At 44.1% G+C, this 15,126-nt stretch overlaps 1 protein-coding gene across 2 annotated transcripts in view; it reads right to left on the bottom strand.

Moving 5' to 3' along the window:
- dpp6a (dipeptidyl-peptidase 6a) overlaps positions 1 to 14,755 on the bottom strand; it is a 110,854-nt gene extending 96,099 nt beyond the window's left edge. Inside the window, exons 1-2 of one of the 2 annotated variants that reach the window (XM_084702696.1) lie at positions 14,428 to 14,755; positions 14,271 to 14,343 (exon numbers count right to left, since the gene is read on the bottom strand). In XM_084702696.1, coding sequence (XP_084558822.1) covers positions 14,271 to 14,327 — 57 coding nt within the window. In that variant the 5' untranslated portion in view covers positions 14,328 to 14,343; positions 14,428 to 14,755. Of the gene's footprint in view, positions 1 to 4,498; positions 4,868 to 14,270; positions 14,344 to 14,427 lie in introns of those variants that run through there. The other variant, XM_084702697.1, reaches the window with a different exon arrangement.
- Positions 14,756 to 15,126: the final 371 nt, after the last annotated feature.

A 15,126-nucleotide genomic window follows, 5' to 3' on the forward strand; every position in this document is an offset into this window, starting at 1 on the left:
AGAAAATGCTTCATCGTGCGTTTGAGGTTTATGTGGGACAGCATTTCCCTGTCATGGCAGGCAAATAGGCTGGGGCACACAGCGTTTCCATCTAGCACAAAAAAAATATTCCGTTCTCAGACACCAAGACTGTGCCTCATTGGAGGAATGGACCAAGTGTGAACATTGCAATGATGAAATGGAGAGGCTGTCATCTCCGAGCACACATTGCTCTGCATACAGCATGTCCCAGACAATGAAACACGTGCAAGGAGAAGCCAGCGAAAAGCCAGTGTCAATAGTCTTTCGCTGTGTCTTGAATGAAATCATTAAACTGAATCTCACATCAATTCTTCTGGATTATCAAAACAGAGAGTCCAAATCCCTTAGAGATACAGATCAACATATGTGACTGAACTTCAAAGAGCCTGTTTTAATTACGCAAACAGCAAAGGATTATCCTTAATTACACGGGCGCTAATGGGCAAGCCTCGTCTCCAGAGCGACAATAACACACAGACATTCCCGCGGTCGTCACACTATCATCTCTGGAGGGCTGAATAAACAGCCTTTAAAAACAGAAGGGCTTTTAATCACCAGAGCACCCATTGGGACCCCGGAAAAAAAACTTTCAATAAACCAATCACAATGAGATACTGTAGCTTTACCTGTTCTGGCTTTTAAAGAATGGTCTTGGGTGGCTTGTCAAAGCGGCCCGTAAAGAGTCTGGGGTGAACCAAGCACAGCTCTCTGATCTCAACGACAGGCATGTCATGAGGAGGGCCAATGCAAGGTTGGACTGTATGACCACCGTCTGCATAGGGAGTTTGAGCCTACAGGGCATATCGATTTCCAACTCATAGGACTATAAAATTCAAAAGACTCCTTTAGCTTGTTTGCACGGCAATCCGAACACTGAATTTAAGTTACTGCATTGGGCCCTTTTTTGTACTCGGACATTTGCTCATCCTTTGTCTTCACATGAAGTGATCCTCCACTGTCCTGTATTGTGATGCAGTCTGTGTGTCCTGTCTGGTATGCTGTCATTCATGTTGCATTGATGATGGATTGAATGTGTTTTTTTTAATACCTTCCCGCAAGCAAATACCCCCTTGTGGGATAATGAAAATGTTTACTCGACTACATATAAATGCAAACCGCTACCAGCCCGCCATCTGTTAGAAACCCTCGTTTGAGCACTGCTCTGGCCTGTATCTCTTCAAACCCTGCACAACCATTGAGAAAAACATCTAGTATGATGGATTCCAGCATGCCTAATGAAACACCGTGGTTGCACAGTAACAACGCTGAGGAACGGCGGTCCACTTAAAGGTCACTATAAATCACAGCCCTCGTTTCCCTGGCCTATGCCTCTCCTGACGACGCGCGGCGGCAACCCCAATCAAATGAAAACAAACACCGGGAACATCTGCTAAGGCAAACACTGAGGAGGGGGGGGGGGGGGTCGCACCCCTAAGACAGCAGAGCGTTAGCTCCACTGCTAGCCCTTTAGCGTTGAACATGTGGTCTACAGCTCAGCGATTTCAGTTCCAACTCCCTATATCGCTTAGCCTCGGTTTCCGCTTTTAAGTCTGGATTGTTTTACAGAACGGTCATTGTGTGAACGGGGGACTGATGCAATTCGTACCGTCGAATTCAAGTGTTCAGCTTCTTGCCTCTTGGTCATTCAGAGCTCTGCTCGAAAAAAGGAAAAAAGCTAGGAGAGGAAAAAAAGAAAGAAAAAAGAGCAAAATAAGGGTGCGGGCCTTTCTGAGATGTGCGCGTGGATCATCTGAGATGTGTGGAGAATGCATTAGCTGTTCTCCGGACCACCTAATCATGCAGAGTGGTCCTCCAACAGGATGCATCAGCAGGCAGAGGCGACTCAAGGAGTTGAAATAAGCCAAACAGCTGTCTGAGGAACACAAGTATGCTAATGAAACTGTATTCAAGTGGCATTTCTGGGGAAATGTTCTTGTGAGCAACAAATGAGACTGGACTGTTTGCATAAAACTGGTGTTACCACTGACTACTTTAAAGTGTCCCAGGAGTTAAGAGGTAAACAGGGTTTACCGCAGCACTTTGCAGTTAAGGCGGCCGCCAGAGCAAAACACACGCCGGCCGACTCAACTACGTAGATCTTTTTTTTTAAATGAGCGATATCCGCCGTGTCTCCCATTTTTTGCAGGAAGCCCTGGTACATGAGCGAAACGCAACATTATCAACATCAGAAGTTAATCATTTAACACCATCAGCGTGGTTAGTATTTACACTTTAAACGTATGAGACAGGTACAGTATTGGACTGTTTGCTGTTTCAAACTATGATGGAAATACACAACCAGATCTACAGGTGAGCACTAATATTGGAAGTAGACTTGTGTGAAATAATGTTGTTATACCTGACAGCACTGAAGAGGCTCTGCACCAAAACAATCACACAGCCTTTGAAGTTATGATAATGCGACGAGACAGGCTATCAGTCTGAGTGCTCTCTTTGTTTGTAGCAATGGGAGGGAGAGAAAAAAAAAATGACTCGCAAGGTTAGCTGGTTTGTATTTCTCCTATTTGGGGCAAGATGACGCCCCGGCTACAAAAACGCATTTCATTTTCAGTCAAAGGCAGCAAATCATTAGATGTTCAACAACACTGTCCACTATGCCCTTGAAAGCACTATTTGGGGTGGCGGTGAGCAAACAGCAGCAGGCAGAATGAAAGTGCTGGAGGATGACCAACTACGCCAACTGAAAATGGATTCTAGTCCAGAGGCCGTAGAGAAGCAGATGCTTTCTGGTCAACGGTTGCTCGGAGCCCATTGTAACTGTTCCTAATGAAGCAGCAGAAAGTCAGCCAATGTGCGATCCATGTAGGCTTCATCCACATACACTCTCCTCTTCCTGTTGTCCTTGATATTGCTGCGATTGGACTTGATTAGGAGCAACGGCCTCGACAGATTTTACAACAAACCCTTTGACCTTGGTTAGTTGAGGCGAAACCAATGTGAAATTGAGGTTGTTCTGGTGAATGTTGTCGTGGTTACATCAGACATGTGGCATACATGAGATCTTGGTGTACAGGCTTCTCCTTGTTGTGGGAGACAGAAACACCAACGCTTCCTCCTCAGCTTGTCCCACACTCCATGGAAAAGACTAAAGAGGGGAGGCACTTTGGTGCATGAGTCCTTTAAGACTGTTAATGGTTACATGGGTCTCTAGGGTGGACAAACCATTATAGAGAGAACGAAATACATCAATCATGGGAATACATCAATAAACAGCTCAATAAAGCAGTTGGAAGATTGATATTTCTTAAAAGGCGAAAGGTTACTTGTAAAACGCTAGCCACACTCCTCATTAGGGGCTTGGAGGTCTCATCTGAGATGGGGAAGACAGAAAAAGCTTGTTGTTCTCCACAGAAAGTCTTTGAGCTATCTTTTCAGCCGTGCTTTAGTGAGTAACTGAAAGTGACAGGTTGTCAGGTAGATGTTACTGAGAAGAGGAGAATTGGCCTACAGCTCAATCTGCCAACTCACCTTTTCTCTAGAAAAAGATCTGAGAATTGAAGTGAATGGCTAATGCCCTATGCTTGGCTGAACTGAATTCTATTTTGTATTGTTGGAAAAGGGCTTTGGTTTAGGAGACAAGAATAACCAGTTGAACATAACCTAATTCAACACCTGCTTACTTGATGACCTTACTCTGGGGGCTACACAGAGCACCAGAACACAGATGCAATTTGAAAACAAATCATTTAAAATATCTGAAAATGAATGCCTGAATGGAATACATTGGTTTTGTAGTCTATTTTGTGATTAGATACCTGATTTTGAACCTCACAAGGTGCCAAGCTTGGAAACCAGCCAGAGAAACTAACACATAAATACTCTATCCAGAGTACTAACAAATACATACTTAATGTTTTTTGGTAGATCAAGAAAAGGTTATTGTTCCAAGACTGGATGGTTGACACACACATACAGTGATCTGGATGACTGTGTTCCCCAGGTGGACTTATCCTGGATTAGATACAGTCTGCTGCCTTAAGTGTTGTGAAACATGTATGAGGTTGTAGAGCAAAAGGTTAGATCTGCCCTCCAAGCTTAATAAGCACTTGGCCTACAGGCGAATAAAACTTCCTAACTTTCACAGTGAGGATACTGATTAAACTGCAATGTTATGAGGGTAACACAAATGGATGACATCGTCTTCACCATGACACACACACAAACACACGCACACACAGCATGGCCATGATTAATATATTTCTTGTATGAAGTATCTTGTTATTCCGCCACAACAAGCCACATGAAGGGAGACACAACAAAGGGCTATAAATGCGTTTGATTTCGCCACTACTCCCAAAGCACTAGCTTAAACAGTTCAAACCTGCGCGTCCACAAAGCGCAGGAAACCACTAGCCTCCTGAAGGCTACTTCGAACCGACTCCGTGTTTGTAGGCAATACGAACACCCAAAAATCGGTTTAGATTTAGTCAATGTCAGCTAAACATGAATCGCTTACCATCACGTTCCCCTGCATTTTCGCCGTCTCGATAAGATTCTTTTCCTTCATTTTCTTTGGGATGTGCGGATCTCCAATTCACAATCTCTTCGTTTGACTTTTGGACCGCTTCTGACACTGTCTCTGCCAGTTTTGCGAGACCACCAGGTTGAAAGCTACTTCACAGACGGGTGGGCTTGCTACGCATCGATCAGACACATACATGCAGTGCGTTTTTTTCCAATATCCTGTTGATTGATAAATGTTGTTGAGGGTCTCTTCCCCCTACGCAGTACAGGCAGAGCAATGAAAATGAAGGGAACTTCCTTACATCGATTAAAACGTTAATTTGCAAAAGGTAAAAAACAACAACAGGGTAGCTTCCCACCCTCTGAGATGATGCGCGTCTATGTGAATGAAACAGGATATTCGGCTTCCAGCTCCAGCCGCTGAGAATTGACAGTCGGCGCGTGTTGCCAGAGCTTCCACAAGAATAAAGATAATCACTCTAATTTACTATGGACAGCAGCACGTCAAGTAGTCTGTTGTAGAAGGTTCAGACAGAACCGTTAAAACGCGGACACCTTATCTTCTCACTTTAATACATTTGGTCAGCTGAGTTGCACGGAAATTGTTCGCACTGCAAGCACACTAGCCGATAAAGAAGTTTCCATGCATCTCTAAACGTTATTTTCCCTTTAGGAGGCACGGTGCTGTGCAGACGGGGTAGATTTGTGGAGGATAGTTTTTTTTTTCACTACCTTGTCAGTTAACAAAATTAGTGCAGGCGTATGATGTATAGTTTAATCAAATATTTTCTAGGCCAATGGATACTGTGAGACAGATGTACGGATGTGTACTGTAGCCTACTGAACATGCATCACACCGGAGGGTGCTGTCTGAACCCAGTAATGAGGACGGTCTCCCCAAGACAAGCCCGCTGTGCTTTAAAGAAGGATTCAGTATGCAGATGGAAGGCCACTGCCAACATACAGTAAAGACAACTTCAATAACTGAAATAATGACAAATTGATGAATTGAGATGCTACTGTTATGAGCGTTCTGTCGAGAGCACGCCAATATGCAAATGAGTCAACAGGAACCTAAATTGAGCATTACTTATATGTTTATGAAACACTGTACTGATTTGCCTTCTATTGGGAAAACAAGGCAGGTTCCTGATGTTTTGGGAAGCAGGCTTCTCATTTGGGCACGTAATTCTAACTCATATCAATGTACAAAAACCTGGATGACCCTGGAGTTAATCACACCTGAAAGCAACACATATTTCCTCATTAGACGTACTTGGCAGAGTCTGAATAACAAGCCTATATGTGCGATTGCCAAGGACATCTGTGCGTACAGCCGTGAGTGCACAGACAACAGCTGCCTGCAGTTGAGGGTCTGGGAGACAGAAGATGGCTAGCCATGGATGGGTACCCACCACTGCACACAGCTAGCTAGCCAGCCAGCCTGACAGGACAGGGAGAACTAGTATGACCATCTGCTGAATCATGCTAAATCATAGTTGAGATAATGCCCTTGTTGAGATGAATTGAGATCTATGAAGGTGGTGCTATCCATGCATTGGTCAAGACTGTTCCTAGGCACTTGAAACTGTGATATAAACACTGTACACACGTCGAGTCCCTGATTTTCTGCTGCACTTACTGTGCGGATAAAAGTGTCTGCGAAAGGAACAAACAAATGCTGTATGTAGCACCATCTCTGTGGGAGCTGGAGGCCAGGATGAGGGCTCTGGTTCTGTGAGAAGTATTGACATGCCTGTTACGTGTGTGTGTGTGTGTGTTGTCCAGAAAATGTACCAAGCCCTGGTCAGAAGAAATGCAAGTGTGTGAGTGTTAAAAAGTCCACCGAAATCCTGACTCGGATTACCCCCAGAATCCCCCCCAGAATTCCAGGACAGTGTTTTATGGTGACAACGATCATCCAGTACAATAAATTCAACAGGGACTCACTGAGGGGAAATCAATACGTTAATTATCAACTCCATTCCTCAATAACATACAACACCTTTGCTTTCATCTTCAGGCATTGTTGGTCCACAGACACCTGGAGACCTACTGAACCAATTTTAGAACTTGAAAGTTTTATTTGAGGTCATCGCAAATGGCACCCCCACCAGAATTTAATAAAAAACTGTCTGCTCTTTTGAAAAGCAGAGACAGTTAAAACGATGGAAAGTTACAACTTCAATCAGTCACATGAGATCTTTGAAGCACAGGTACCAACATGAACTCCGTTTATCTTAATAAAATGCTCCTTCCTGCTCTTTGAGGAAGAACAGGAAGGAGGGGAGAGAAGATATAGGAGCGTGTGGTTCTGACAAGATAGTCTGACTGACCTTGCCTGCCCTCCTCTGTCAGGAACAGAGATAATTATTATCCCTAATGAATTCAGCAGCAGATAAATGGAACAGAGAGGTGTAAAGCGTTCATTTATCTAGCGGACTCCATGCTGGCGGCCAGGCGGTCTATTAGCAAGGCATTTCCACTGCACATGCACTTATCTAACGTTTGCTGTCACAATCAATAGATGCTACCATTACACATTGTTGTTGGCCATCAATTGATTCTTAGTATCTCTAAAAGAACTATATAGTTAACGGTGTACTGCATATTGCAAAAACCTGAGACAGTTAGTATTATTTCTGCTACACTTGGTTGAAGGCGTGTGCAGATCTTACCGCATTTTCTCTTATAGACAAAGTGTGTTATCACAGCAGCTGGAGTGAAGGCAAAGTTGTTGTAATGACTTTTCTCCTTAAGGACGCGTTTGGTATCGTCCTGAAGGATGTGCTGAGCGCATCTGAATATTAATGGGACGGTTGCCGTGAACAGCAGGCGTCTGTCAGAAGCCCAGATCAGATTCATCACTTTAACCTGCTCCGCTCCGCTCACGGGGAAGTGATGAGATCCCCGGTGCTCAGCAGCGGGCTACGCCTCCCTCACCCCTCATCCCCCCCCCCTCTCTCACGCCTCACTTCGAGAGTTGAAAAGGACGTTGATATGGGCTTGTGTGCGTGTGGGGGGGGGGGGGAGGGGGTGGCACTTCATGTGCACACTTACACTTCTAAGGAGGTGTGTGTATGTGTGCGCTGTGAGAGTCAGTGTATGTACAGTAGACATAATCAACATTGACCAAGACAGTCCAAAGTCCAATTATCAGTTACTATTATTCAAATCAATTATTTCTTTTATAATATGATTGAAGCAAGTGCTGGTAAATGCTTTTCTTCAAAAAGTATTTATTCAGCCGCCAACTCACTGACAGGGGTAAGATTATAAAGTCCCCAAAAAAATGTAAGTATGCTGTGCAGATATGGACTGCATTCAGATACCTTGTTGGAAATGTCACTCAGTCATCACCTGACAAGGCCTGTGGAGGGAAAATGTCTCATGTGAACGCCCATTTAGGAAGATTAAGTACAAGAATATGCTTAAGTGTCAGATAGCGGGAGAGAGGTACAACTCATATCACTTCCCCCAAGGTGGTTTCTGGGGCAACTGAGCAGTCATCAATCAGCCGGGTGTAATCATCATGGCAATCGTTTTCAGAATGCAGATTAGTGGCACTTTTACATGTGCACACTCAAACACTTATCAGGAAATATGTAAACAATAAATATTAAATAAAGTCTACTACTGGGTTATGTGTGTGTGTGTGTATGTGCGTGCGAGCCTGTGACTGTAGTCCACTCACAAGAGACACCAAACATACAAAATACATCTGAAAATATACATAGCAGTTACAAAGACAGCATCTAACCTAAGGCCTTCGGTAGTGCATTTTTTATTTTTTGTTATTTGAGAAGAACTGAATATCAAAGGCCAGAGCCTGGCATCAAAGCAGTCAACTTCCCGAGCAGGGAAAATTTGGATGAGATTGAAAGACGATGTTGTTTTCCATCAGGCACCATTATGAATGTCCTGAGAGTTGCAATCTCTGAGATCTCAGTGAATTCGGTTTAATCCTAGATATGTTGCAAAAAAATAGAACATGATGAAACCGGATTCTCATTAGACAAGGCAGATAACCAGAACGGGTTCCCCCTGAGTGCCCCCAGCAAATAGAAGGCCATCATCCAACAGCTGTTCAGCATCCTCCAGTCTGGACAGTTGTGCACGTGGATGAAACGGTACACTACAGCTGATCCCAAATCAGAAAAGAAACATTAGCGGTTTCCACACTGCACCTGCATCCTTGTCCTACTTTCAGCACTGCTGTTTTGGTCTCCCATGGCAAAGACAGGATGTAAAAGCAAGATGAACAGGCATAAACACTGATGTCAAAGAGGATGGCATGGCAGCATTGTCAAACAGGATTAAATTCAACATGGCTGGAGGCTGGGAAACGACACAACCTTGACACATCCATGTCATCTGAACTTGTTGTCTCAATCGCCTCTCTCCCCCCTCCTCCTCCTCCTCCTCCTCCTCCTCCATAACACGCAACAAGGGAACAAGAGGATGACATTATCTTATGACCAAGCTTAAGGATCCCAAGCCTAGCACACAATTTCAACAAACCCCATACTGAAGTGTTTATATGACGAGGGAATTATTTACCAAGCATTGATTGGATGAGCGCAGACTCTGGTCCTATAAAAATGTTCGACCTGCCAGCGTTCATCGTCAAGTACAACGGCGGCTCGTTTTGGGGGCCCTGCGAAACAGCGGCGGAGCGCAGGCATAATACCCCACAAATCATCTGTTCCAGCAGCCAGGGACAAGCAGGCATGCTGGGCTCACGAGGTGGGTTCTACGCCAGCGATCCGCGACAAGTCAATAAAAGTCTGCAGCAGCTCTGAGGAGACGGGGGGGGAGAACCAGAGGCACCTTTATGCATTTTAACTAAAGGCCAACAGACAGCAAGTTCAGGGAGGTGGACGCAGGTCAAACAGCACGGCCCACTGCTGCGTTCGTCAGGAGGGTAGCAGCACAGAGGGAGTTGAAACGCGACCGCCTTCTCCTACGGCCATTTTGTATGCCGTTTAAGATATGGGCACAGACTTGCTTTCGCTACGCGAGAAGGCTACATGAGGGCAACACTGCTGTGTTTATTCGTGCAGCTTTATAGGAAAGCAAAGGCACCGCACGTGACACTCATGCCACAGTTCCATCCCAACTAAGGCAACACAAACGCAGACAGAATTCAAAGCAGTCGATAATTTACTATGCGCGGTCCCAGTGCTTTTATCGAGTGTAACGGTGAACATTAGGTATGACTGGAGAGGAAGCGGTTTGGCTGGAGAAGCAGGGAATAGTCTAGTTGTTTGTCAGTGCTGTTGTCCAGAGGTTATGTGGGCCGTGTCGTCTAGCGAAAAGAGGATCACAAGCAGGAGGCAGGAGAAAAAGGCCCATGGATATGTATTCTGCTTCTGTCTTAGAAACAGGGAAAAGAACAAGAAAATTATTCATACGACTGAACCCCCTCCTGATTGGTTTGGCTGCACGGTGTGATGACAAAACATTGGAGCCAGCTACATGGAGTCCCAGGGAAGCAGTGTGTGCTGAATGTGAGCCCTGCTCCACATCCCACAGTACAGTTCAGTAGGAGCTTTGGCCTCACCTTGTCTGTGAAAAAAAAAAAAACATTACAGTAGGTGGCACCATTTGCAGTCGTGTTACAATATCGACTTGTGCTATTGAACTGAACCAAACACTGCCAGGACTCTGATCGAATCTAACAGTCCGATGCCTTTTATGGCATCAGCGAAACTGGTTGTGCAGTGTCACCTCGTGACTGACAGAATAAGACTCGTCATTTTGGGGGGGGGGGGACTGACATCACCAAATATACATAGTGTATATGGTGTTGTAGAGGTCTTGTTGATGTGTATGTGGTGGTGTTGTGGCGGCAAAGGGTGTCATTCCCCATGTTGTTCAGCAGAGGGCAAGCTTACGCAGACCTGCGGAACAACCACAGAATCCTTTTTTTTTTTTATAACACATCATATGTTTCCTATGTATGTCATGGATGTGTTAGAGTGACAGAAATCCAATTCATGAGAATCATTTGTACTATATAAAACTTTTCTAACCTGTCCTCTACAAGGACGTTCTACAGTACAATTGCCCATTACGTTGTGTTATTCTGACACAGCATACCGTTTGATTCACATCTCTCTCTCCGTCTCTCTGTCTCTCTCTCTGATGGCAGTTGATCACTGCCGTGGGTCCATTAGTCTCAGCGAGCCCTCGTTGACTGGTTTAGAAACCTCGCCAGACGGGCTGTCATGACCCAAGCGTTTTGCCGAGGCAGCCGTTTTCTCTAAGGGCCAGCGAAGTGTCGGTGACTCATGCCATTATGCTCCCCAGGGTGTCAATCACAGCCAGCACACAGGACATCAAGCTGCCCAGGCCAAACAGTCTGAACACAGAGTTCAGGAGACACACTCGGACTCTGATTCAGCCTGTTGGGCAAAAGCAAGGAATAAGGGTTTGTGTGTGTTTATGCATGTATGTGTTTATGCATGTGTGTGTGTGTGTATATGTGTGTGTGCGCGCGCGCGCGTAAGGGCAAGGGGCCAAACACAATAATGGGCACTTTTCTTCCCCGGACTACCCCGGTGTACAAGGGTGTGTGTACTGCTCGCAGCATGACTACAGCCCAGACTGTGAAAGAAGCACTGCTAAAGATGGCTTCCTCTTTGCTCACAGAAAACCTACTGATCCCTTATTTAAAACCCGTTTTTAATACACTTTCCTTAAGAGAACTACAGTTTGGTGGGCAGTTTTGCCTATTCAGGATGTGTAAACAATGACTAGATTTGTCCCATTATATCCCATTTTGAAATGCCTATCTACAAGCCATAACAGTATTATTTGGTAGATGAAGTTATGATTGACAGTACGGTGGCTGCAAAGCTATGTTGGTTGACTTATTATTTCTAACCAGGTCTGGGTTTAGAGTCATTCAAATATTGAATAACTTTAGAATTCAACAAAAACTGTGGTTTCTATAATTGTAGAGGTGCGTCACCAAAACATCCTGTTGTGAAGCCTGAGTGAAAAAGGAGAGGAAAAAGACCCTGACCTACTGAGCATGACAGCACTTCACATGCTACAATTAGGAGTGTGAAGATGATTAAGATAGGCACCGACTTCCCCTTTCTGCAGTTGCACTCTCCATACAAAATCGATGGTCGTTTCCACAGACATCGGTGTGGGGACTTGGGGAGGGATACTAACTATGCGCTGCAACTGGTGTGATGGAGAACGGATCGATGCGTGGCACGTGTCTGCGGGTGCGTTTTGTCTTGTTGTTGGCTAACAAAGCCTCTGTAATTAAGAAGCCCTCCCTGCCATGAATCCTCCTCGGTTTCTCTTCTCTCTTTCTCCACACACACACACCGAGCTGTGGGTTATTTACCACAAGTCCTCCTTAATCAACCGGATTTTCAAGACGAGTTCTCTGCATATTCTAAATGTGAATCAATAACCATGTATAGAACATTGGCTTTTTTATAATGTAATGATGATATTGAGCTAGAAGGACAATAGGCCAGGGGGTCTGTTCCGATTGTGTGATTGATGAAAGTCCAATATCTCCTTTCAGCTGATGGAGACTTTGTTATGTGATCAATCTGTCTTTGAACAACAGCAGCCCATGCATATTCAATACTGTGGGCTATTCATCTTTTTTGTTTATGTGTGCCTCAGCCAAGACATATAATTTCACTATAATGATCTCATTATGACATTGTAATTAGTTTGGGGGTAAAAGCATAAAAAGAGCATTGAGATCTTTGAAGATGAGGAGATTAGCCGGGTTCCAGAACGACTCTGAAATTGAGCTGGTTAATTACAACCAAGCTGAGAATCGTGCATGAAACCCACAAATGGAAACGTGAGAAATAATATTATTTATGTGGAAGTAAAAGTATAATTTGTCAAAACAACTATAGCCTGAGCTGTAAAAATCAACACAGAACACCCAAGTACTCCACAAACCACCAGCTTCACCTTCGCATTACAGAACGCAAGTCTCCACAGTTCTACAATGGCGACCTCTAGTGGGGGCTCCTGCACATTACCACCGTTGGCAAAATCAAAACAAACTATCTGCTGAAGATGAGCGTTTGGATAAAGCAACGTGATAGGCAGACAGTCAGGAAGGAAGGAGAGGATTAGAGGAAGGAACAGGACTGGTGTCCTGCTGATGAGCACGAAAGTTCACCTCAGCAGGTGTTCAGTCACAGCAAGGGTTTCAATATTCCTGAATCTAAGATGTCTTCGTAGAGTCTGTCTAATATGATGACAATGCAGCAGACAGGCCACCATAGGAATGAGTGTCTAATTCATTTGAAATCATTCCTATAGAATCAATACATTTTGTTCAAACGTAGGTTAGAGTAGGTAAAGTTGTGGAAACACAAATACCAACGACACATGGACGCAACACACCCTTATTCATTGGTACACTTAAACCAAACACCAAACAATATCTGTGTTGTAGGCTTTTCAGAAGATGATGCCAGTAATACAAGACATGCTTTGGGGGAGCTCTGTCTGCAACACACAGCGGCCCTAATCATCTCTTCATTAATGTATGATGAGACCCTTCTGTGGCTGTCAACAGCCTGGAAATAGAACAGCCACAATGAAAACTTTATCAAACACAAACCCTCCAGAGCCTAGAGCCTTCAGACAAGACAAAAATAGACAAAACTAGCAAAACTATCTGCAAGATGATAGGCCCCATGCACTGTGCGCTATGACAGATATGGTTGTCCGCCGAACGAAGGGACCGACTGCGCTCTTTACGTTCCTGTGAATCGGTCGTGCTGACTCGGCCAGATGTGCTGGGAGTTGGAGAGTCCCGACCCTCCCGAACGCAGATTCTCTCCAATGGTCTCATTAGGAACAAACTCCGTAAGGTCTTCTCTCTTCTCCTCCCCACTCTCAACTCTTCCCCCCACTTCCTTCCCCGAGTGACTCATTCAACAGTCACCCCCAACTCTACCTCCCCAGCTCAACAAAATATGGGTCACACTGCACAGTACTAGAGCAAACTGTGTTGAGACGAAAAGTGTTGTTTAATTCAAGACTTGCAGAGCCACACTGTTGTAGGCTATTTATAGGAACATAAAACAGTGTATGCAAACTCTATGAAAGCATTAATAAATGGTCTGTGACAAGGGTATAATGGTTGGCTGCAACGGTGTTAGGGCTACAGGCGTAGATGTATCACCAAGTGAATTAGGCTACTTTAACACGACGGATACTGTAAGAAAACTGGCAAGAAGACTTTCTTGCATAACTGTAAAGCGGAATTTTGTGTGAAGTAAGCTGCATAGTATCCAGCATAATTGAAAATCGTACATCCATCAAATAAAACATGTGGGAGTAAATGCCCTCGTCCATACTTTTATATTATAGCCTATCCAAACAGTTTAAAAGTAGGCTATAACGTACTTAAACTAGTAGCCTACTGTTTGCTCAGGCGTGCTTTCAACAAGAGCCGCGGCAAGTATGGCTCTTCCATACTTCCAATGCAACGCAAATAACTGAAGGGTAGCCGCTGCATTGTGCCCCAAAACAATGTTTATGAGGCAAAACAATGTTTTGATACATGCATAATATGTATGCGGTTATCATACCTATTCTGAACATATAGTCCGTCTTCTGGACGTATATTTTATGAATAAAAAAGCTATGGGAAAGCTACCTGTCACATATTCCCATGGAGAACATTCTACCCATCCAGGCACGTTCTTAAATAAATCGGTTAGTGTGTTATCAAGTTAACTTAAAATATTACGACTTACCTTTCCCCCTTTAGAACATCTTCGATAGGTATTTGTTGCTCCTGCTGTCTGGTTCATTTTTACGTCGCCTTTCCTAGTAATTGAAATAATAAATCAGTAACACCTCAAAGTGGCTACTATAGACTAGTATAAAAAACAACATGACCGATTGCAATACCTGATACTTCAGGAGTTTTCCGAGAAGATGGCCGAGTGGAAAGTTTGGCGTATAATTAGTATTGTCTATTTAAAGAACGGAAGTTTTCCCCAAAGTATTCCACGGTGTTTACAGAAGTGCAACCGATATCCAACTGCAACACACTTGAATGCGGAATCCTTAACCAACCGGTCCTCAACTGCCCAAGCTAATTTGAAACGTCCCAACTCCCATATTAAGATAAACCAAATTCAAAGAGAAAGTGACAAATATTTTAAACCGTTTACTTCGTATATCCAGTCAGACTGCAATCCCTTCCACGCGAGGAAATTGGTTTGGACTTAAACTGTCCATATGACCAGGTGCCAATTGATTGCGCAAGCGCAGACAAGTTACTAATGCTGAGATGATTTCTCAAACTGGATTGTAGTGCAGTGCACGGTTTCATAGCAATTTAATTCCTTTCTCCACACTGCCCTGATACGTTTGGTCAAAGGTGGCACACGCACTCTTAAACTGACTTGTAGCTTTAATCCCATACATTTCTTATGTAAAAAAGCTTGATGGATGGTCATTTTTACCATTTGTAAACGCTATTACTTTTTGTGATTATTAATGGCATCGCTAAACGTTACATGCTGTGTCTAAAAACTGTAGTTTATATATGTCCCAGTGGCAATTTTAGACTCTATTTAGGGGTGCTCAGCACCCCTAAATAGA

Source organism: Hypomesus nipponensis, chromosome 8 (genome assembly GCF_054491055.1).
Source record: "Hypomesus nipponensis isolate SF chromosome 8, ASM5449105v1, whole genome shotgun sequence".
In the NCBI taxonomy this organism is placed as follows: domain Eukaryota; kingdom Metazoa; phylum Chordata; class Actinopteri; order Osmeriformes; family Osmeridae; genus Hypomesus; species Hypomesus nipponensis.